The 19,858-nt window shown below is 39.2% G+C and overlaps 1 protein-coding gene across 1 annotated transcript in view; it reads right to left on the bottom strand.

The window, feature by feature from the left end:
* Positions 1–19,858, bottom strand: part of LOC124556412 (dynein axonemal heavy chain 7-like) — a 746,268-nt gene that overhangs the window by 257,447 nt on the left and 468,963 nt on the right. The window contains exon 19 of the mRNA XM_047130371.1: positions 10,413–10,630. Coding sequence (XP_046986327.1) covers positions 10,413–10,630 — 218 coding nt within the window. The remainder of the gene's footprint in view (positions 1–10,412; positions 10,631–19,858) is intronic.

Raw genomic sequence — 19,858 nt, forward strand, 5'->3', positions numbered from 1 at the left:
ACTGCAGTTACATTTACGATCGATAGTTAAGTTTTATCTCTGACAAAGGTTATCTCTGCATATCACGTGTAACTCTGGTCACGCCCACTTTCTACGATACATAAGTCGCTCTCAGACGTCCGACCCGTCAGTCGGCAAGACTCACCGGAGGAGGAACACCCCTCTGAAGATGTCCAGCGCAGCTCTGGACGAAACGTTAGGAGCTGAAGAGTTTCATGGACCACGACCTTACACTGCGGAAGGTTTACCAGAAGATATGTCATCCGGTCGTGAAAGGTTTCAAATTTATTATTATCTTTTAAATGAAAATATGTTTAAAATTTCTTGACTTATTCCACATCCACGTGAACCATCTCACTTTGGATCTTTGGAAGATACAGTATAACAGCCACTTTACTTTGTTAGTATTTACTGTGTGTTCTTGTTTTTTGACATGTTTTACATCCTAGAGTTTCCCCTCACCATGGGTCTGTGGAAACAAACACAATTAAAAAAATTTTTTTTAAAATGTACCATGAAGGAATTATCCAAATGGGATGGAAAATCATAGACATTATGTACATTTAAAAGCAAACATACAATTACAATTTCAGAAAAATTGAATGATTTATTCAAGAGAAAGAGCTTCACAAATTGAGAAAGTCAATAATTTATTTGCTGGTCCACCTCTGGTCCTTATGCAATCAGTTATTTGGCTTTTCACTGATTGAGAGAGTTTCTGGATGCTCTTCTAGGGCATATCATGCCAAATTCTATCCAGGTGGATCAGTACATCATCAAAATCCCTAGAGGGTTGGAGGGCCCTGCCTATAATGCTCCAAATGTTCCGAATTGCATAGAGATCCAGTGACCTTGCTGGCCAACGTAGTGTTTGGCAAGCCCAAAAACAAGCAGTATGGCAGGTGACAGCCAGGTTGGTATCCCACTGTCCGGGGAATCACCACACACGTCTTCAGCCTGGAATGTCATTGACTGTAGTACATCTACATCTACATCTACATTTATACTCCGCAAGCCACCCAACGGTGTGTGGCGGAGGGCACTTTACGTGCCACTGTCATTACCTGCATTTCCTGTTCCACTCGCATATAGTTCATGGGAAGAACGACTGCCGGAAAGCCTCCATACTCACTCGAATCTCTCTAATTTTACATTCGTGATCTCCTCGGGAGGTATAAGTAGGGGGAAGTAACATGTTCGATACCTCATCCAGAAACGCACCCTCTCGAAACCAGGACAGCAAGCTACACCGCGATGCAGAGCGCCCCTCTTGAAGAGTCTGCCACTTGAGTTTTGGTCCAAATAGTTTTTGTGTTGCTCAAAATTAATGTGTTTTCCCTAAAGCATGTGCTTACTTCTGTGACTCTCTCCTGCAGGTCATCTTCATTCACAGCATTAACAACAGGCTAGTGTCAGTGGCAAACTTGATTGTATCTGCTGCTGATATATGAGGTGTGGTCAAAAAGTAAGTTGACTTTATATTTTTATGAAAAAATATTTATTTATTCATCAATATTAATGTTGTTCCCTTCAAACTAATCCTTCTCAGATACAATACAGTTGTGCAATTGCTTCTTCCAATCCTCGAAGCACTTCTCACAACCACTTCTTAGAACAGCCTTGAGAACTTCCAGTGACACAATTTGTAATTTGTAATTTATTTGCATGAAACATGTAATTACATGCATAGCAACTGGTAGTACAAAACAACAGTATACAATGCAATTTTACTTTATAATAGGAACTTAAGAATGTAGTCAAAATTATTTGACATAATAATACTTTAGATTTTAGTTTCTATAGTAGGCTATAGAAGCACTGCTCAATGAGCCACGACATTAGATGTTTTTTGAATATCTCTCCAGTTATTACCTTCAATTCATTTGGCAGTGCATTGAAGCATTTTTCTCCATTAATATATGGACTGTTTGCAGTTTTTTGCAGTCTTCTGCGTATCATGTGGTAATTTTTTACTTGTCTTTTATTGTGATCATGAATTTCTACATTATGACTAGTTATATTTCTTATCTTCTACAGTTAATACTATTGTTTCAAACATATACATTGAGTAGATAGTCAGAATTTTAAATTCTATAAACAATCCCTTACATGATGATCTAGCATCTTTTTTGCCTAATATTCTCGAGGCTCTTTTCTGGAGTTTAAATACTTGTTCTACATAAGTTTTGGAAGCCCCGCCCCACAATGCAAGACCATATGTTATAAATGGATGTATTAAACCAAAATACATCATCCTCATTGTCTGGGTATTGGCATATGGAGCTATTCTTCTTAAAACATATAGGCTAGATGATAACCTTGCACATACATTGTCAATTTGTTGTGTCCAGAGTAGTTTTGCTATCTATGCATATACCTAGGAATTTACACTCACTGCAGATTTTCCCTACAATATTACTATCTTGAGAATCAATACAAGTTTGCAAATCACCAACATTGAAGGGGATTATATTTGTTTTTTGTAAGTTGACTTTTAAAATGTAATTTTCAAACTTTTCCCTTGCAATATCTATAATTTTTTTTACCTCTATGCTCAGATTAAGAATATCATTTCTCCAACAAAGGCCTGAACTGTCATATGCATACATTCTAGTGAAGGTATCTTTGGGAAGGCATTGACGTAACAAATAAAAAGGTAGGGACCAATTATCGATCCCTGAGGCACACCAAATTTAATATTCATGACCCTTGATGTATATCTTTTTAATGTTTCTCCATTATTGTCTGAGATTGAGGTACACTGTCTTCTGTTTTTTAAATATGATGTGATGAGGTGCAATAGTTTTCCACTTATGCCATCTCTGGCCAGTTTTGACAGAAGTACCTTATAATCAACCCTATCAAAAGCCTTTGATAGGTCTACGAAAACTCCAGCTACTTGCATGCCTTCATCAATTTTGTCAAGAGCTTTCAGCATAAATTGAAGTGTTGCAGTCAGGGTTTTATGACCACTTCTGAAACCACGCTGAAAATCTCCCAGGATGTTGTGCTTATTATAATGCTCTAGCATATATTTCAAAATTATTTTTTCAATTAACTTGCAAAAACGGAAGTTAAAGAGAGTTGTCTGTAATTTTCTACTATTTGTTCATCACCTTTTTTTGTAGAGACGTTTAAAAATGGCTAATTTTAATATGTCAGGGAACACTCCTTTCAAGACACAATTTATAAGATGTTCCACACTGTTTAAGTAAAAATGAAGAAATTTCATCCCAGGTAGCGGATTTTTTGTTTTTACATTCTCTGGTGAGCTGCAGAATATCCTTGATTTCAAGTTCATGGAGTTGATTAGCTTCAGAATTGTCCTCAGCAAGACTTCCAACAGGTACTTTATCTGTGGTACAAAAGTCAGATTCTATGATATCTATCAAATAGTCATTGAAAATGTTACTGATCTCTTGAGGATTGGTGACATCATTATTGTTATTAGATGACTGTATGTTGACATTACCTTTTAGTTTTGTTTTACTGTCTCTTATTTTATTTACTATTGATCAGCAGTTCTTGGAGATACAGTCTGAATTTTGTATTTTCGAGTTAATCTTTTCAGCCTTCAATCTTTTGACGTGCTTGCAAAACTGGTACTTGTATTTTTTGTATTTATCCCTGTGCTCATTGTATTGTTTTTGGTCTCTCTTTGTATCATATAGATTTCTTCCAATTTTTCTTTCAGTTCTTTGGTAGAATTATCAAATTCCATGGGACTTGAATGTATAGCCTTATTCTTATTAATATTTATCTTTCTGATGGGAATAGTATTATCTAGATGATAAGATAATGTATCTAGAAAGGAATCCCACTTATTATTCACTCCTTCGGCTTGAAATACTAGATGCTAAGATTCATGACCAAGGCTCTCTCTCAGTTTGGCAATGTTAATAACAGAGAGATTTCTCTTGTAGTTATAAATTTTCTTTGGTTTTATAAAAGGATCTCCCTTTAGCACTAATAGTTTGCCTAGATGGTCAGAGATGTGACCATTTACAACAGCAGCTATGGCAGTATTTTCACAATTAGTAATAACATGGTCTATTGAGGTTATACTAGTTGGAGTGATTCTAGTGGGTATGTGTCTCAACAGATCTTTTGTGCCATAAGAATAGATACAGTCTTTGAAGTGTTTGCTTTCTTGGGAATCTTGTAACATGTTGACATTAATATTCCCTAATAATATAACATTTATGTTCTCTTGCTTGGACATTAATTTACATTATACTGTATCTAGGGAATTAAGAAATAATTCAAAATTTCCATTTGTTTATCTATACAATGCTAAGATAAAGCACACAACAGACAAGAATTTTAACTTAATTGCTACAATTTCACAGTGCAAATCAGTGGAATACTCATTTACCCAAGATAAATTTTTGAAAGATTCTACTAAGTTATTTGTTCTCAGGTAGATAGCCACTTCTCCACCTTTATGCTTAGAATGACAGCAAAAATCAGTGCAGTTTTAATTTCCTCAATTGTTGAAAATCTTCGACCCTTCATAGGTCTCTTCAGTTTTGGGAACAGGAAACGTGGCAGGGGGCCAAATCTGGTGAATATGGTGGCTGAAGCATGGTTGTTGTGTTGTTTTTGGCTAAGAAATCTCTCAGAAGCAGTGACGAATGATCAGGTGAATTGTCGTGATGCAAAAGCCATGAATTGTTTTTTCACAATTCCAGACTTTTTTGCATATTGCTTCTTGCAAATGGCGCATAATGTCCAGGTAATACTTCTTATTGACCATACAACCTTGAGGCAAAAATTGAAAAAAAAAATTTAAAAAAATAATAATACAGTGAGCAATACTTTGACGTTTGATCGAACTTGGCGTGCTTCTTTTGGACTTGGCTCTCCAGGATGCTTCCATTGGGACGATTGCACTTTGGCTTCACCTTCATAACCGTAAACTCATGTTACGTGACCAGTTATGATCCTTTTGAGAAAATCAGTGTCGTCACTGACATCATTGAAGAGCTACTGAGTGATGCTCATGCGATCGTTCTTCTGATCAAAATTGAATAGTTCTGGAACAAATTTCTCTGGCACACGTATCATGCCCAAAACATCCAAAAAAATTGCATTACATGAGCTAACTGATATGCCAACATCCTCAGCAACTTCTCTTATGGTAATTCAATTATTTTCCAAAATAGTTTTCTTCACAGCTTTGATGTTATCTCCTGTTGTTGATGTGCTGAGCTGTCCAGAGTGAGGTTTGTCATTTGTATCTTCTTGGCTATCTTGGAAGAGCTTGTACCACTTGTAAACATTTTTTTTAACTTAGAGCAGACTCAATGTATCCCACTGTCAACATTCCAAGTGTTTAAGAGCACTTGATTCCATTTTTCACACAAAATGTGATGCAAATTGTATGATCCATGTTCTGTAATAATCAAAAACTGCCGAGCACACTAAAATACATCAAACCTTTCTATCTGTCTAAAATAAATGAAATATGCTTTACACTTAAAACTGTGAACATATGTTCAGGACATGTGTATTAACATAACAAAAAAAAAAAAAAAAAAAAAAAGATCGATAGTTAAATGTACATTGCCCGCACAATTTGAAAAGTCTTCTTATTTTTTGAACAGCCCTCATATGGTTGGCTTGTCATTTATAAATGTTAAGAACATCAATGGACCCATTATGGAGCCCTGTGACACACCATATATGACTCCCTGGTATGCTGATGTATTAACTCTACCTGTACGTTATACAACTATCCTATGATACCAATTAGAAATGCAGGTTATCAATCAGTCATATGCTACTCTACAAATACTATAGCAATATAGACACAGACGTGAGGAAGCTTATGTGCCTTCCCATTGCCCCCTTGCCCCTCAACTCCAATCCACTATGGCATACCCACAGCCCTTTAAACATCTAGTCATGCTGTCAAAAAGCCCCCCACTGCATTAGCTTTCTTATGAAGTTTGTTGGCACATCAGTCACAATTCAAAAACAACAGCAGCATTCATGAATATAATACTAGAAGGAAAAATGATCTAAATTGTCCATCACTCACCCTGTGTGTGGCACAGAAAAGAGTGAAGTAATCAGCCATATGAATCTTTTATCATCTAGCAAGTGATTTAATGGCTGATAAAATTAGCTCCAACCATAAACTGAATTGATGTCTCCTTCACAGTTCCTCCTACACTATTCAACATCAGAGCATAGTCAAGAGTAAGTAGTTGAGTGCACATAATAAAAACACACACACACACACACACACATACACACACACACACACACACACACACACACACACACACAAAAACAACCTTAATAAATCGTGTAAGTGGTCAGCATGGTGCCATATTTTCCACTGGGAAGATGAACTGTAATTGTAAAACTGTACCATATTTTAGCAAGAGACAACAATTTTGATCCACAGAACGCGCAGCTGACTAACTAACCTACTCCTTCAGTAAGTTGATCAAACTTCAGTTATATTAATTACATCTGGGATGGCACTGAGTGAGTTGTGTGTTTCTTGAATGCTGCTATGTCCAAGTTCTATCAGTTATTGTAGGCAACTGAGTAGGCTTGGATTTATTTATTTATTTAGGCAGGGATCAAGTTAAAATGATATAAGATTTGTCATAAAACAATGAAAACAAATAGCTCAAAACTATATACATATACAGAATATACGCTATTACCTACACTATTATGAGGATTGAACAGTTTCCTTCTCCAATAATTTTAATGTCTCGTGGAATGAATAGCATGTTTAGTCTTTTTTGTGATAAGACTGCTACATGCTAATGGGTAGTTGCAGAAACATCTCAATTACAAAGGTATAAATGACCATAGAATTGAATAAGAAATTCAACACATTCTGTGCATTAGATGTGAAGAGCTGACTTTGTTTCTAAAGTGAGAATTAGACATACTTAATTTAGGAAATGGCTCAAGTTTAAGCCCCCAAAAAATGTAAACCTAGCACAATAAAAAAGCAGAACTAACTCATAAAACTACTTTACTACTTCAGTCAAATCCCTTTTAATAGCATTCTAGAACATATGCTGAATTCAAACAAAAACTTACCCTGAAAAAATTATTTGATTCATGGTAACCAGTAAAAATGTCATAAACACCTGTCACTCAAATCCAAACTTTTGTAATTCATATATAATGTCATAACAGCAATAGACAGTGGTAATTTGTCTGGACCCACACATGTTCTATCAAGACATATTGGGCACAGAAGTACCTCAAAATCATTCGGACAGTTCATAGATCAACATGCCATGTGTGGGCGAGCATTGTCCTGTAGAAAAATATCACCACAGTATTGTCACAACAGGTAACCCATAAGGACGCAGGATGTTTGTGAAATACCACTGTGCCAATAGAGTTTCCACAGTCACTGTCAGCTATGATCTAAAGTCAGAGCCTATGGCTCCCCACATCATGAAACTAGGAGTAACAGCACTGCACTTCTCTAAAACAATGGAAGAAATGGACCCATACACACATCACTGAAAGAACACAATAATACCATTCATCAGCAGTCAGAGCTTCCCAGTGACAACACCACTACAAATGCAGCAGTTTGTGTTGTGTTGACAGTGACAGCCCTACACTTGAGGTGGTAATTCCTCAGCTGGTTGCTGTTAGTCTCCTAACTATGGTGCTGTGAGACACAGAATGTTGCAGAGAGACTATTACTTGTTGTAAGAAGGCAGGTGCAGATGTGAAGGAGTTACAGTGTGCTAGTTACATAATACTGCTATCCTCCCTTGTGGTTATCAGTTGTGGTTCTTCAGAACACTGACAATGAGTATCCTGCCCTCATGTTCACATGAGTTCCAAAATCATGCCACTGCCACATCCAAATTTCCCATAAATCTGGACATTGCAGGATTTGACATGGAAGGCTCTCTATGTGGCACCTTTTGAACTCTGCAGGTGCTGATAATACTGTCATACATGAGTACACTAGATTTCCATGTCCTACACAGTAATTACTCAATCACTCAACAGCTGACACTGTCCATGCTTCTTATACACAACACTAAACTCAAACTGTACTAATGCACTCTGGTGACCTTTGTACCTGTCCCAGAGAGTTGCGAATCTAATCATTCACATACCCACCAATTGTGCATAGATGTATGAGGTTACATTGCTCTCAGAACTAGACTTATGGGTGCTTCACATTTTTTGTAAGGCAGTATAAATCAGTTTTCCCATAGACTTGACAAGTATGAGTACTTTTCAATGTATAAAGAGTTGAAAGTATGCATTTCGTGAAACACAGAAATGTCTTGGCCTCTGACAGTAGAATAGGGCTTCAAATCTTAATCCTGGATTAATTAGTCACATCTGGAGTCAGCCATGTCAAACAATTTCCTGGGATTACACAATATGAAATGGAAAGATGACATACATTGAGTTGTAAGCAAAGTAAATAGCAGGTTTTTGATTTATTTATAGGATAATAAGTAGTCACTATCTGTTCACAAATGAAGAATGAGATATTTTTCTTTCTTTCTAAAGTGTGGAATCTGTATACAGCCAGAATACCAGAGGCGGTGGTGGTGGTCAGTGTTTAACGTCCTGTCGACAACGAGGTCATTAGAGACGGAGCGCAAGCTCGGGTTAGGGAAGGATTGGGAAGGAAATCGGCCGTGCCCTTTCAAAGGAACCATCTCAGCATTCGCCTGAAACGATTTAGGGAAATCACGGAAAACCTAAATCAGGATGGCCGGAGACGGGATTGAACCGTCGTCCTCCCGAATGCGAGTCCAGTGTGCTAACCACTGCGCCACCTCGCTCGGTATACCAGAGGCATTTAACACATACAAAGAAGGGCACTGTCAATGGGCACCTGTCAGTTTGCCTCCTAAAATGTGTAACATATAAACTGATGAGCCAAAACATTATGACCACCTGCTTAATACCTTGTTTGTCCATCTTTGGAATGAAATACATCACTGGTGAAAAGAATGTCTCCCATAGTATAATACTGCTACCACCAGCCTGCATCCATGGTGTGCTGCACGTTTTGAGCTACTGTTCACCTCAATGATGGTGTTTGTGGATACAACTATTGACCTAGTGTAGCAAACATGTGATTCATCTAAAGAGCCAACATGTTTCCATTAATTGACAGTCGAATTGTGATGGTGCATAATTTATGATGTCATTGGGTCAACATGTAGGCATAGTCTGCTGTGGAGCTCCATGTTCAACAATATACGATGAACACTATGCTCCGGAACACCTTTGTGTGCAGCAGTAATGGGCTCTTTCAGCATAGATGCCACATACCACCATCTATTCTACTTTACAGAGCAGACAAGCCTCCAAACTCCATGTTCTGTGAAGAATCACGAATGTCCAATCATTTAGCACCTAGTGGTAGTTTTACTGTCCTTCTACTTCTTTCCATAGATGTTTAAAACAGTAGTATGTGAACATTTGACCAGATTCAACATTTTTCAAATACTCATTCACAGGCTTTGCATAATAATAATCTGCCCTTTGTTGAAGTCACTTATCTCATTGGATTTCCCCATTTGCATCCCATATCTTTGCTAGGGTGATCCACTGTCTATGTCTGCCCCACTTACATACTTTTGTTACCATATCACATGCCCACCACCAGGCAACATCCAGTGTCACGGTGGGCAGTAGTCATAATATTTTGGCTTCACAGTATATAATGTACGACAAACAGAAACTTAGAAAATTCTAAGAATTAGCTTCCAGAGTGTAAGGTAAATATATTTACAGCCTCATGTGTAACACTCTGACAAAGTTAGTGAAGAAAAAAGTTGATTAACACTGAGTAAATTCAGTAAATTAACAAATCTTCTTTTTAAATTCCATTCACAAATCGAGTAAGAAGACTGTAGTATGTATTGTAAGTGGTTCATTTTTCCATATTCTGTGACATGTGGAGCTCTGATTGGTTGCTGTTCAGCAGGTATAATGTAGTCGAATGATTCCTTTAGTTTCTGTATCTAATGCATGATCAAATCAATTTAGTGTTGTTGTTTGGAGACTAGTATTGCTGCAATTACATGTATGTAATTGTGGATATCCATTTATATGTTTACAAGTTACATGGCATAGAAACTTTCATATTTATGTGCAACAAGAATATCTGCAAATGACCATATGTCCCAGCTGATGGTATTTTACTGTAAAAGGTGCCCTCTGCCATGAATTTATTAGTGACTAACAAGTTATTAGTGTAAATCCACATATTTCAGAGAAGAGAGGCACCTTATGGATGCACAGGTGTTTTATCACACATTTGAAGTACTTAAATTGGTGCATATATGTACCTTTCTGTCTGTAAACTTTAGTAGTTGTTTTAATTTTTTTAAAAGCTAATTGTTCATTACCTGTGAACTAGAACTAAATAATAACAATACCTTTTCTGATCATTTGCTTTCTTAATATAGGTTCCAAGGGTGTTTCCAATTCTTCACTCACATTTTCAAGTAGAACAGGCTTCCCAAACCTGACACAGTCCTCAAGGATTTTTGTATATTGCCTATCAGAAAATTTTACTTTTACCAGACCATTCTTTGTTTCCATAGATTTAATCCAAGAGTTTGCTTGTCCTTGTGGATCTACCATTAGTGACCACCTACAAATTTTAAAATATTATCATAATGTTGTCAAAATTGAGTATAAATTCACTAAGAAATATTTATGATAAACTGGTTTATACCACTGACAGCAATAATCATTTAAAAACATAATTTGATACAATAATTAATTCCACATGCATACAAAAGTATTTAAGGTTAATCTATTAAAAAGTAACTACTTTTTATTTCATTGCATGCATACAAAATCTATTGGAAAGAGAACTGAAGAAAATATATCATGCTCTTATAAACCATAATTTTGTTCTAATGTTGTAGCAAAGATCTTGTAGAATGTAAATACTTTTGGACTAAAGCAGACCATTCACCAAAGAGAAGAAGTACCGAGTTGTCTATAAACACACACAAAAGAAAGAAAACTTGCTAGCTTTTGGAGTTGTCTTTTGACAAGCTATAGTGAAACACAGACACAGACACACACACACACACACACACACACACACACACACACACACACACACAGGCATACACATGAATATGCCCTTACTTGCTGCCAACTGAACTTCAAGTGGCAATGCTATATTTCAGCAGATGGACTGGTTGTGGTGGGGATAGTGTTGGGTGTGGCAAGTAGAAGGAGCATGAGATGGGAGTGAGGAACTGGGACTGAGGTTGGGTGGCCAGCAGTTCAGAGGGAGGTGGCTGATTTACCAGCTAGGATTTGGTGAGAGAGGGCTGGCAGGTATATGGCCTGGGTTGACTGTAGTGGCCAGTGGGAAATGGTATACACTGAAGGCAATGTGGAGACATGAACTGGGAGGGGGTGACAGGACTAAAGATGGGGAGATTGTTGAGCGGACGGTGCAGAGACGGGATTGCCTGAGACTGAGGACAGGATGATTACAGGGTCTAGATAGTTCAGAGAAGTTGATGCTGGAGGAAAGGATCCACGTGGCTGGGGCTGTGAAGCAGCCATTGAAATTGAGTATTTTGTTCTCAACTGGTGGCCATTCATCCTAGTGGAGAACTGGTTGATAGTCATACCAAAACAAAAAGCTGTGCAGTGTTTGCATCATAGTTGGTATAACACATGGCTGCTTTCACAGGTGGCCTAGAACCTGATGGGGAAGGAGAAGCCTGTGACATGACCGAATTAGTAGATACCAACTGGGTGGATTGGCCAGATTTTTCACCTTGACCTGTCAGAGGGATATGGTCCCTCCAGCAGAGGGTTGGGAGTAGGAGTGGTATAGGAATGGACTAGACTGTTGTGTCAGTTGGTTGTGTAATGGAGCACCAATTTAGGAGGGTTAAAGGATATTTGGTGGGATGTCCCTCATTTCAGGGCAGGATGAGAGATAATCAAAGCCCTGGTGAAAGAAAAGGGTCAGTTGTTTCAGTCCAGTGTGATGTTGGGTGACAATCAGGGCGCTCCTTTTAAGCTGGTTCTTGGGAGTGTTGGAAGGATAGGGGTATATGGGGATATAGCACAAGAGATCTGTTTGTGGACTAGGCTTGTGAGGTATTGCTTGTTTGTGAAGACCTTTCTGAGTCCTTCAGCATAATGGGCAAGGAAATTATCAATACTGCAGATAAGTCATCCACACCTGGCTAATCTGTGTGGGAGGGAGCTTTTGGTGTGGAAGGGATGACAGCTGTCAAAATGAAGGTGCTGTTGATTGCTATTGGGTTTAATGTGGACAGAGGCATGGTTGGAGCCATCAGAGAGATGGAGGTCAATGCCCAGGAAGGTGGTGCATTGAGTATAGTAGGAGCATGTGAAGTGGATGAAAGAAAAGGTGTTGAGGTTGTGAGGGAATGTGGATAGGGTGGCTATATCATACAGATAACATCAATGAGCCTGAAGTAGGCTAGGGGATGGGTGTTTTGACAGTCTAAGAAGGTTTCTTCTAGATGACTCATGAACAGGTTGGCATAGGAGGGTGCCATGCAGGTGCACATGGCTGCTCCATGGATTTGCTTGTAAACCTTCCATTGAAAGGAAAAGTAATCATGGGTCTGGATATAGTTGGTAAGGTGTATAAAGAATGAGGTTGTGGGTTTGGAATTTGAAGGATACAAGACAGGTAGGGTTTGATAGTGGCAAGACCATAGTCATGAGGGATGTTAGTGTAAAGGGAGATGGCTTCAGAAGTGACAAGTAGGAATCCAGAAGGTAAAGGAGTGCGGATGGTGGAAAGTTAATGAAGTATGTGGTTAGTATCTTTGATATGGGAGGCTAGGCTTTGGGCAACTGGTTGGAGCTGTTGGGCAACAAGAGTGGAATTTCATTCAGTGGAAAGCACAGTAGCCAGCCACACAGTGGTGTTCAGGATTGTTGGGCTAGTGGATTTAAGCAAACATGCAGAAGCTGAGTGTGTGGGGTGTAGTTGGGATGAGGAGGGAGATGGAATCAGGTGAGAGGTTCTGGGAAGGGCCTATGGGTTTCAGTAGATATTGAGGTTATGATTGACTTTTAGGATGGGGCCACTCTGACAGATCTTGAAAATGGAAGAGTCAGTTTGTTGGAAGAGGCCTTCCATCATATAGTTAGTGCAGCTAATAACAGTGGCTGAGTCTTTGTCTACAGAGAGGATGACTACGTTTGGATCTGTTTTCAGGTTGTGTATGGCTATATTTTCTTCTTCCAAAAGGTTTCTGATCTTAGGAAGGGATTTGAGGAAGGATGGTAAGCCCAAGTTCTAGTTAAGAAATTCCTGGATGCTGACTAGGATGCACTTATTAGGAAGAGGTGGGGAATGAAGGCCATAGTTTTCGATGATGGTATGAACTGGAGCCGCCCAGGGTAGCCACACAGTCTGAGGTGCCTTGTCATGGTCCCAGCCCCCTCCCCCTCCGCCCCCCCCCCCCCCAATCAGAGGTTTGAGTCCTCCCTTGGGTATGAGTGTGTTTTGTCCTTTGCGTAAGTGAGGTTAAAGTTAGATTATGTAGTGCATAAGCTTAGGGACTGATGGCCTCAATAGTTTGGTCCCATAAGACCTTACTACAAATTTCCAAAAAATATGAACTGGAGAGGCAAGTTTTGATGTAGGGATTAGATTGGCTTTGTTTGGAGGGATTGGTGGCAAGGAAATGTTGGCACTGTAGAGATTGGGAGAAGGAGATTAGTTCTTACACAAGTGAAACATGGTTAAAGTTTTGTGTAGGTCTGAAGGTTAGGCCTTTGGATAAGAAAGAAAATTCTGCAACAACTGAACCATGTCCTTCACTAGGGCTTTGATTATCTCTTGTCTTGCCCTGAAATGAGGTACATCCCACCAAAGAACCTTTGCACCCCTCCTGAAGTAGTGTTCCATTACCCTCCCACCCTACAAAACATCCTATTCCACTCCTATACCACCTCCACTCCCAAACCCTGTGGCAAGGGGGTACAAGATCTGATTAATTCACACAATCAGCACTTCCTACTCCAGTTCTGTAACAGGCTTATCCTACCCCATCAGAAGTCAGGCAAATTGTGAAAGCAACCATGTCATATACCAACTCTGCCGCAAATGTTGCTCAGATTTTTATGTTGGTATGACTAACAACTAGCTGTCCATCAGGATGAATGGCCACCATCAAACTGTTGTTAAGAACAAAGTTGAACATCCAGTGACACAACTTGCAGGTCAGCACAACATGCACAATTTCAAAGGCTGTTTCACAACCCAAGCCACCTGGATCCTCCCCTCCACCGACAGCTTCTCTGAACTATGAAGATGGGAGCTATACTCTGCTCCCATAATTATCACAGCCTCAATGTCAGGTAACCCATTTTCCCCACACGCTCCACACAACAGTTTCCCCTTTCTCTGTCCCATTGCCCCTTCCCTATTTATATCCCCATATTCACTTCAGTGTGTGCCATTTCCCACTGGTTGCTGCAGTCATGCCAGCCCATATACTTGTCACCCGTCCCTAACACATTCCTAGCTGGTAGAGTGGTCTCCTCTCTCTGGCTGCTAGCCACTCACCACCAGTCCATCTCCCTGCCTCCCACCTCCTTCTCCAATTGCCTGTAACACCCCATACTAACCCCACCTCAAGTAGACCACCTTCTGCAAAGTACTACTGGCACTGTTAGTTCAGCCAACAGCATGGAAGAACATATGTGTGTGTATGCGTATGTATGTTTGTATGTATATGTGTGTGTGTGTGTGTGTGTGTGTGTGTGTGTGTGTGTGTGTGTGTGTGCTTTTTACTCTAGCTCATTAAAGTGTAACTCCAAAAGCTAGCATGTTTTGTTTCTTTTGTGTATGCCTATTGCCAATTCAACACTTCTGCTTTTCAGGGAATAATTTTGTTTAATATCGTGCACAATATAGGTAATTTCTAAGTGGTTATATTTGTTTTATATATTAATTGTACCTAGACTGATGGCATAATTTATAATAAATAAAACTAAGAGCAAATTGTGTAAGTATGTTTTAAGAGTAAGGTTAATATAAGTATGATGCCACAGGTAGATATGTATAATCAATAAGCAATGTTAAAAATGCACCTAAATGTCATTGATAGAGTCATAGAAATCTCTCTAGCTAATATGCTACTTTTAAATCCACTGACTGAAAAGGATGAGGGTCTCAGAGAAGATACCAGATTTTCTGTAAAGACAATCATTTAAGTAACAGTAGTATCACACACAGGAGTATTTCCTGGAGGAGATGCTACATGGAATAGCTCAGGAATGGAAAAGAAACTAACCATTCATACAAGTATGTGATCATCATGTTTTGCTCATCTCAGAAGAGTGATGTTTTTGTGGATATGAATTCCTGTTCAGAATGATACTCACCTGCTTAATGCTTCATGATTCTTTATTAATAATGGAACATATATAAGAGAATAGGTTTAGTCATGAAATATACGCTGACAGAAAAAAAAATTGTAACACCAAAAATAATTAACATAGAGTAATGAAATTTTGGGAATACATTTATCTGGTTAATGCTGTTTGTGGCTGACACTGGAGTTGTTGTCCAAGGATTTCCCATATGTGCTTGACAGGAGGCAGATATGGTGATTGAGCAGCCCAAGGCATCATGTTGACGCTCTGGGGAGCGTGTTGGGTTACAACACTGATATGAGTGCAGGTGTTATCCTGTTGGAAAATACTCCCTGGAATGCTGTTCATGAATGGCAGCATGACAGATCAGACCACCTGGTTGACATACAGTTTTGCAATCAGAACATTTGGGATAACAATGAGAGTGCTCGTGCTGCAATATGAAGTCACACTCCATACCATAACTCCAGGTGTAAGTCCAGTGTGTCTAGAACACAACTGGCCTCCTTCTAACCAACACACGGCCATCACTGGCACCAAGGCAGAATCAGCTTTTTATCAGACATCCACCCTAACCTCCAATGAGATCTCACTTGATACCCCTAATATTACAAATGATGGTGGTTTGGGACCGGCTGCTGTGGCTGGGTGGTTCTACGTGCTTCAGTCTGGAACCACGCTGTTGCTACGGTCATGGGTTTGAATCCTACCTCAGGCGCTGGCCGCGGTGGTCTCGCAGGTCTAGGCGCTCAGTCCAGAACCGCGCGACTGCTACGGTCGCAGGTTCGAATCCTGCCTCGGGCATGGATGTGTGTGATGTCCTTAGGTTAGTTAGGTTTAAGTAGTTCTAAGTTCTAGGGGACTGATAACCACCGATGTTAAGTCCCATAGTGCTCAGAGCCATTTGAACCATTTGAACCTACCTCAGGCATGGCTGTGTGTGATGTCCTTCAGGTAGTTAGGTTTAAGTAGTTCTAAGTCTAGGGGACTGACGACCTTAGATGTTAAGTCCCATAGTGCTTAGAGCCATTTTGGTGGTTTGGGGTCAGTGGAACGCATACTACAGGTATCTGACTCAGATCTGTCCTTGAAGTGGACAATTTGCAACACTTCCATTGTCTCACTGTGATGCTAATTGCTGCTCAAATTATTGCTGCAGATGCAGTGCAATGTGCAAGAGGTATACACTGAACACAATGGTCTTCCCTCTTGGTAGTGCCATGTGACGGTGTGGAGCCCAGTCTTTATGTGACTGGACATTCTTTTGACCCCCACTGCCAACAATCACGTACTGTGGCTACATTCCTGCCAAGTCTTTCTGCAGTACCACAGAAGGAAAATCCAGCTCCTCATTTCCATAATACATGACCTTGTTCACACTCAGTGAAGTGCTGATAATGGCATTTGTCACCTGAAAGGTATTCTTTACTAACATCAACTGACCATGTCAATCTCAAAGTTAAGTAATGCTCACAACTGTTATAGTTTGTAGTTAAAGCAAACATGATTTGTATCCTCATAGTGGCACTACTAGCAACACTGTTACATGACTGGTGTGAAATTTGAATAGACATAATCTTTCAGACGTAGCAACATGCCTATCAACTTTAATTTATGTAAGACTGATCCATTCTGGTGTTGCAGTTTTTTTTCTGTCAGTGTAGGACTGGTAAGAAGAGTATTTTTACAAAAATAATGATAAAATTTAATGGCTCATTTTTATCAGCCTTCTTAAAAACTAATGTCAACACTGTTTATGTCAAAAAAATTTCTTGTTACATTGATAAATGGATGTTTTAATAACGAATTACATTGGCCAATAGTGAAAATGTAAATAGGGTGAAATAATTGTTTGTTAACTGTATTGACCATGCTGATAATTAAAAAATGATGAAAACTCGAAGTAGCTTTCATTTTCAATTCAAAGGGGGTGCATTTAATTATAATTACTATTTATTAGCATTCATTGTCAATACTCTCCCATATACACTTCAAAATCCCACTGATGGTGGATTAGTTGGCGCTTGTGGCAACAATGGGAGGAAGAAGAGAGAAGTGGAGCATGTTTCATTTGAGTGTAGTTTCGGTCTGTTACATGTTGTGTTCTGTTCATGTTACTGAAGTGTAGTTAGCAAATGTGGTCATTGTAAATCCTGTGATTCAATATGCCTTGTAACTGTGTGAACAGTGCTGACAGTTTTTCCTACATTTGTGGACAGGCTACATCGAAATCACAAAGGAGACCAATAATGCCATATATTAGGAAACATACAAACTATACTTTGGCTGTGAAATCAGGGACCAAGACAAGCCCTGAGATCCTCATTTATGTTGCATATCTTGTGTCTGGAGTCCTTATTTGTGGCTGAATTGTGAAAAACCTTCAATGGGCATTGCCTCACCCATGATCATCCTCTCAAATGCTGTCAATCTCTTTGGGTGATGAAACATGTTTGTGCCTCTTAAGTCTAATGAATGTGAATGATAGGTAATTTTGTGGGACAACTCCATTAACACATAGTATTTCCAAGAAGAAATAGTCTTCCTTGACATATTGTAACATACCATTGGCCATGCAACCACTGACCTACAGAGATGGACTCTCTGTTCCAGTCCACCTAATTGTGATAGTGATGAGTGCAGTAGTGAACTAATTCTGCACTGTCACCTTCAAAACCCACTGCTTTGAAAGATCCTGATTTTGTGTGTAATGGCAAGTGTACAGAAGTACACAAAATAACATAGAGTGAACTTCATAACCTAGTGAGAGATCTGGAATTGCCAAAAGGTAAAGCTGAACTGTTGCTGTCAAGCCTAAAACAGTGGAATTGCCTTGATAAGATGCTAAATGAGATTGCATTCCTTAACTGCAATATGCCATTACTTCAGTTCTTTGAAAGTGAAAAGACGTTGGTATTTTATAGTGATGTACAGGAACTAATAGCATCTATGGGCATTTGCTTGAGTATATCAATGACCTTTCATCAGTAACATTACAAGATGCCAAATTCATTTTGTTTGCCGATGGTACGAACATTGCAATTAAATAGCAAATCAGGTGTAGTCTTAGAAAGATCAGTTAATAAAATATTTGTGGACATTAATCACTGGTTCCTAGTCAATTCTTTGTCACTAAACTTTGAAAAAACACACTACATGCAATTCAGAACTTGTAAGGAGTGTCCCACGAGTATACGCCTAACATACGATGACAAGCAGATAGAAGAAGTGGACAGTGTTAAATTCTTGGGATTACAGCTTGATAATAAATTCAGCTGGGAAAAGCACACCACAGAACTGCTAAAGCATCTTAACAAATGTCTATTTGCAATGCGAATTGTGTCACACATGGGGGATATAAAAATGAAAGAGCTGGCGCACTATGCTTACTATCATTCCATAATGTCATATAGGATTATTTTTTGGGGTAATTCATCAAGCCAAGATAAAGTTTTCCGCGCACAAAAACGTGCAGTAAGAGTTATATGTGGTGTGAACTCAAGATCATCCTGCAGAAGCCTGTTTAGGGAACTAGGGATACTAACTACTGTTTCCCAATATATTTATTCTTTAATGAAATTTGTCAATGAAAATATATCACTTTTTTCAAACCAACAGCTCAATTCATGGAATCAATAATAGAAATAAGAATAATCTTCACAAGGTTTTAAAGTCACTTAGTCTTGTACAAAAAGGTGTGCATTATTCAGGAACACACATTTTTAATAACTTGCCAGCAGCCATGTGTTCATTGTAAATAAGTATTATAGTAGAATGAGATTTTCACTCTGCAGCGGAGTGTGCGCTGATATGAAACTTCCTGGGAGATTAAAACTGTGTGCCCGACCGAGACTCGAACTCGGGACCTTTGCCTTTCGCGGGCAAGTGCTCTGCCATCTGAGCTACCGAAGCACGACTCACGCCCGGTACTCACAGGTTTACTTCTGCCAGTATCCGTCTCCTACGTTCCAAACTTTACAGAAGCTCTCCTGCAAACCTTGCAGAACTAGCACTCCTGAAAGAAAGGATACAGCGCACACTCCGCTGCAGAGTGAAAATCTCATTCTGGAAACATCCCCCAGGCTGTGGCTAAGTCATGTCTCCGCGGTATCCTTTCTTTCAGGAGTGCTAGTTCTGCAAGGTTCGCAGGAGAGCTTCTGTAAAGTTTGGAAGGTAGGAGACGGATACTGGCAGAAGTAAAGCTGTGAGTACCGGGCGTGAGTCATGCTTCGGTAGCTCAGATGGCAGAGCACTTGCCCGCGAAAGGCAAAGGTCCCGAGTTCGAGTCTCGGTTGGGCACACAGTTTTAATCTGCCAGGAAGTTTCAAGTATTATAGTAGTTGTATTACACATTTATTACCTTATAAATAAATAAAAAAAAACTTTTTTATTTTAAATTCAGTGCATTAGTATTTGTAAAATGATCCTTTCATATAGTGTTCATTAAAAAATTATGATCATTCCACTTGGGACCTGT

The sequence above is a fragment of the Schistocerca americana genome, chromosome X, assembly GCF_021461395.2.
Source record: "Schistocerca americana isolate TAMUIC-IGC-003095 chromosome X, iqSchAmer2.1, whole genome shotgun sequence".
Taxonomy (NCBI): Eukaryota; Metazoa; Arthropoda; class Insecta; order Orthoptera; family Acrididae; genus Schistocerca; species Schistocerca americana.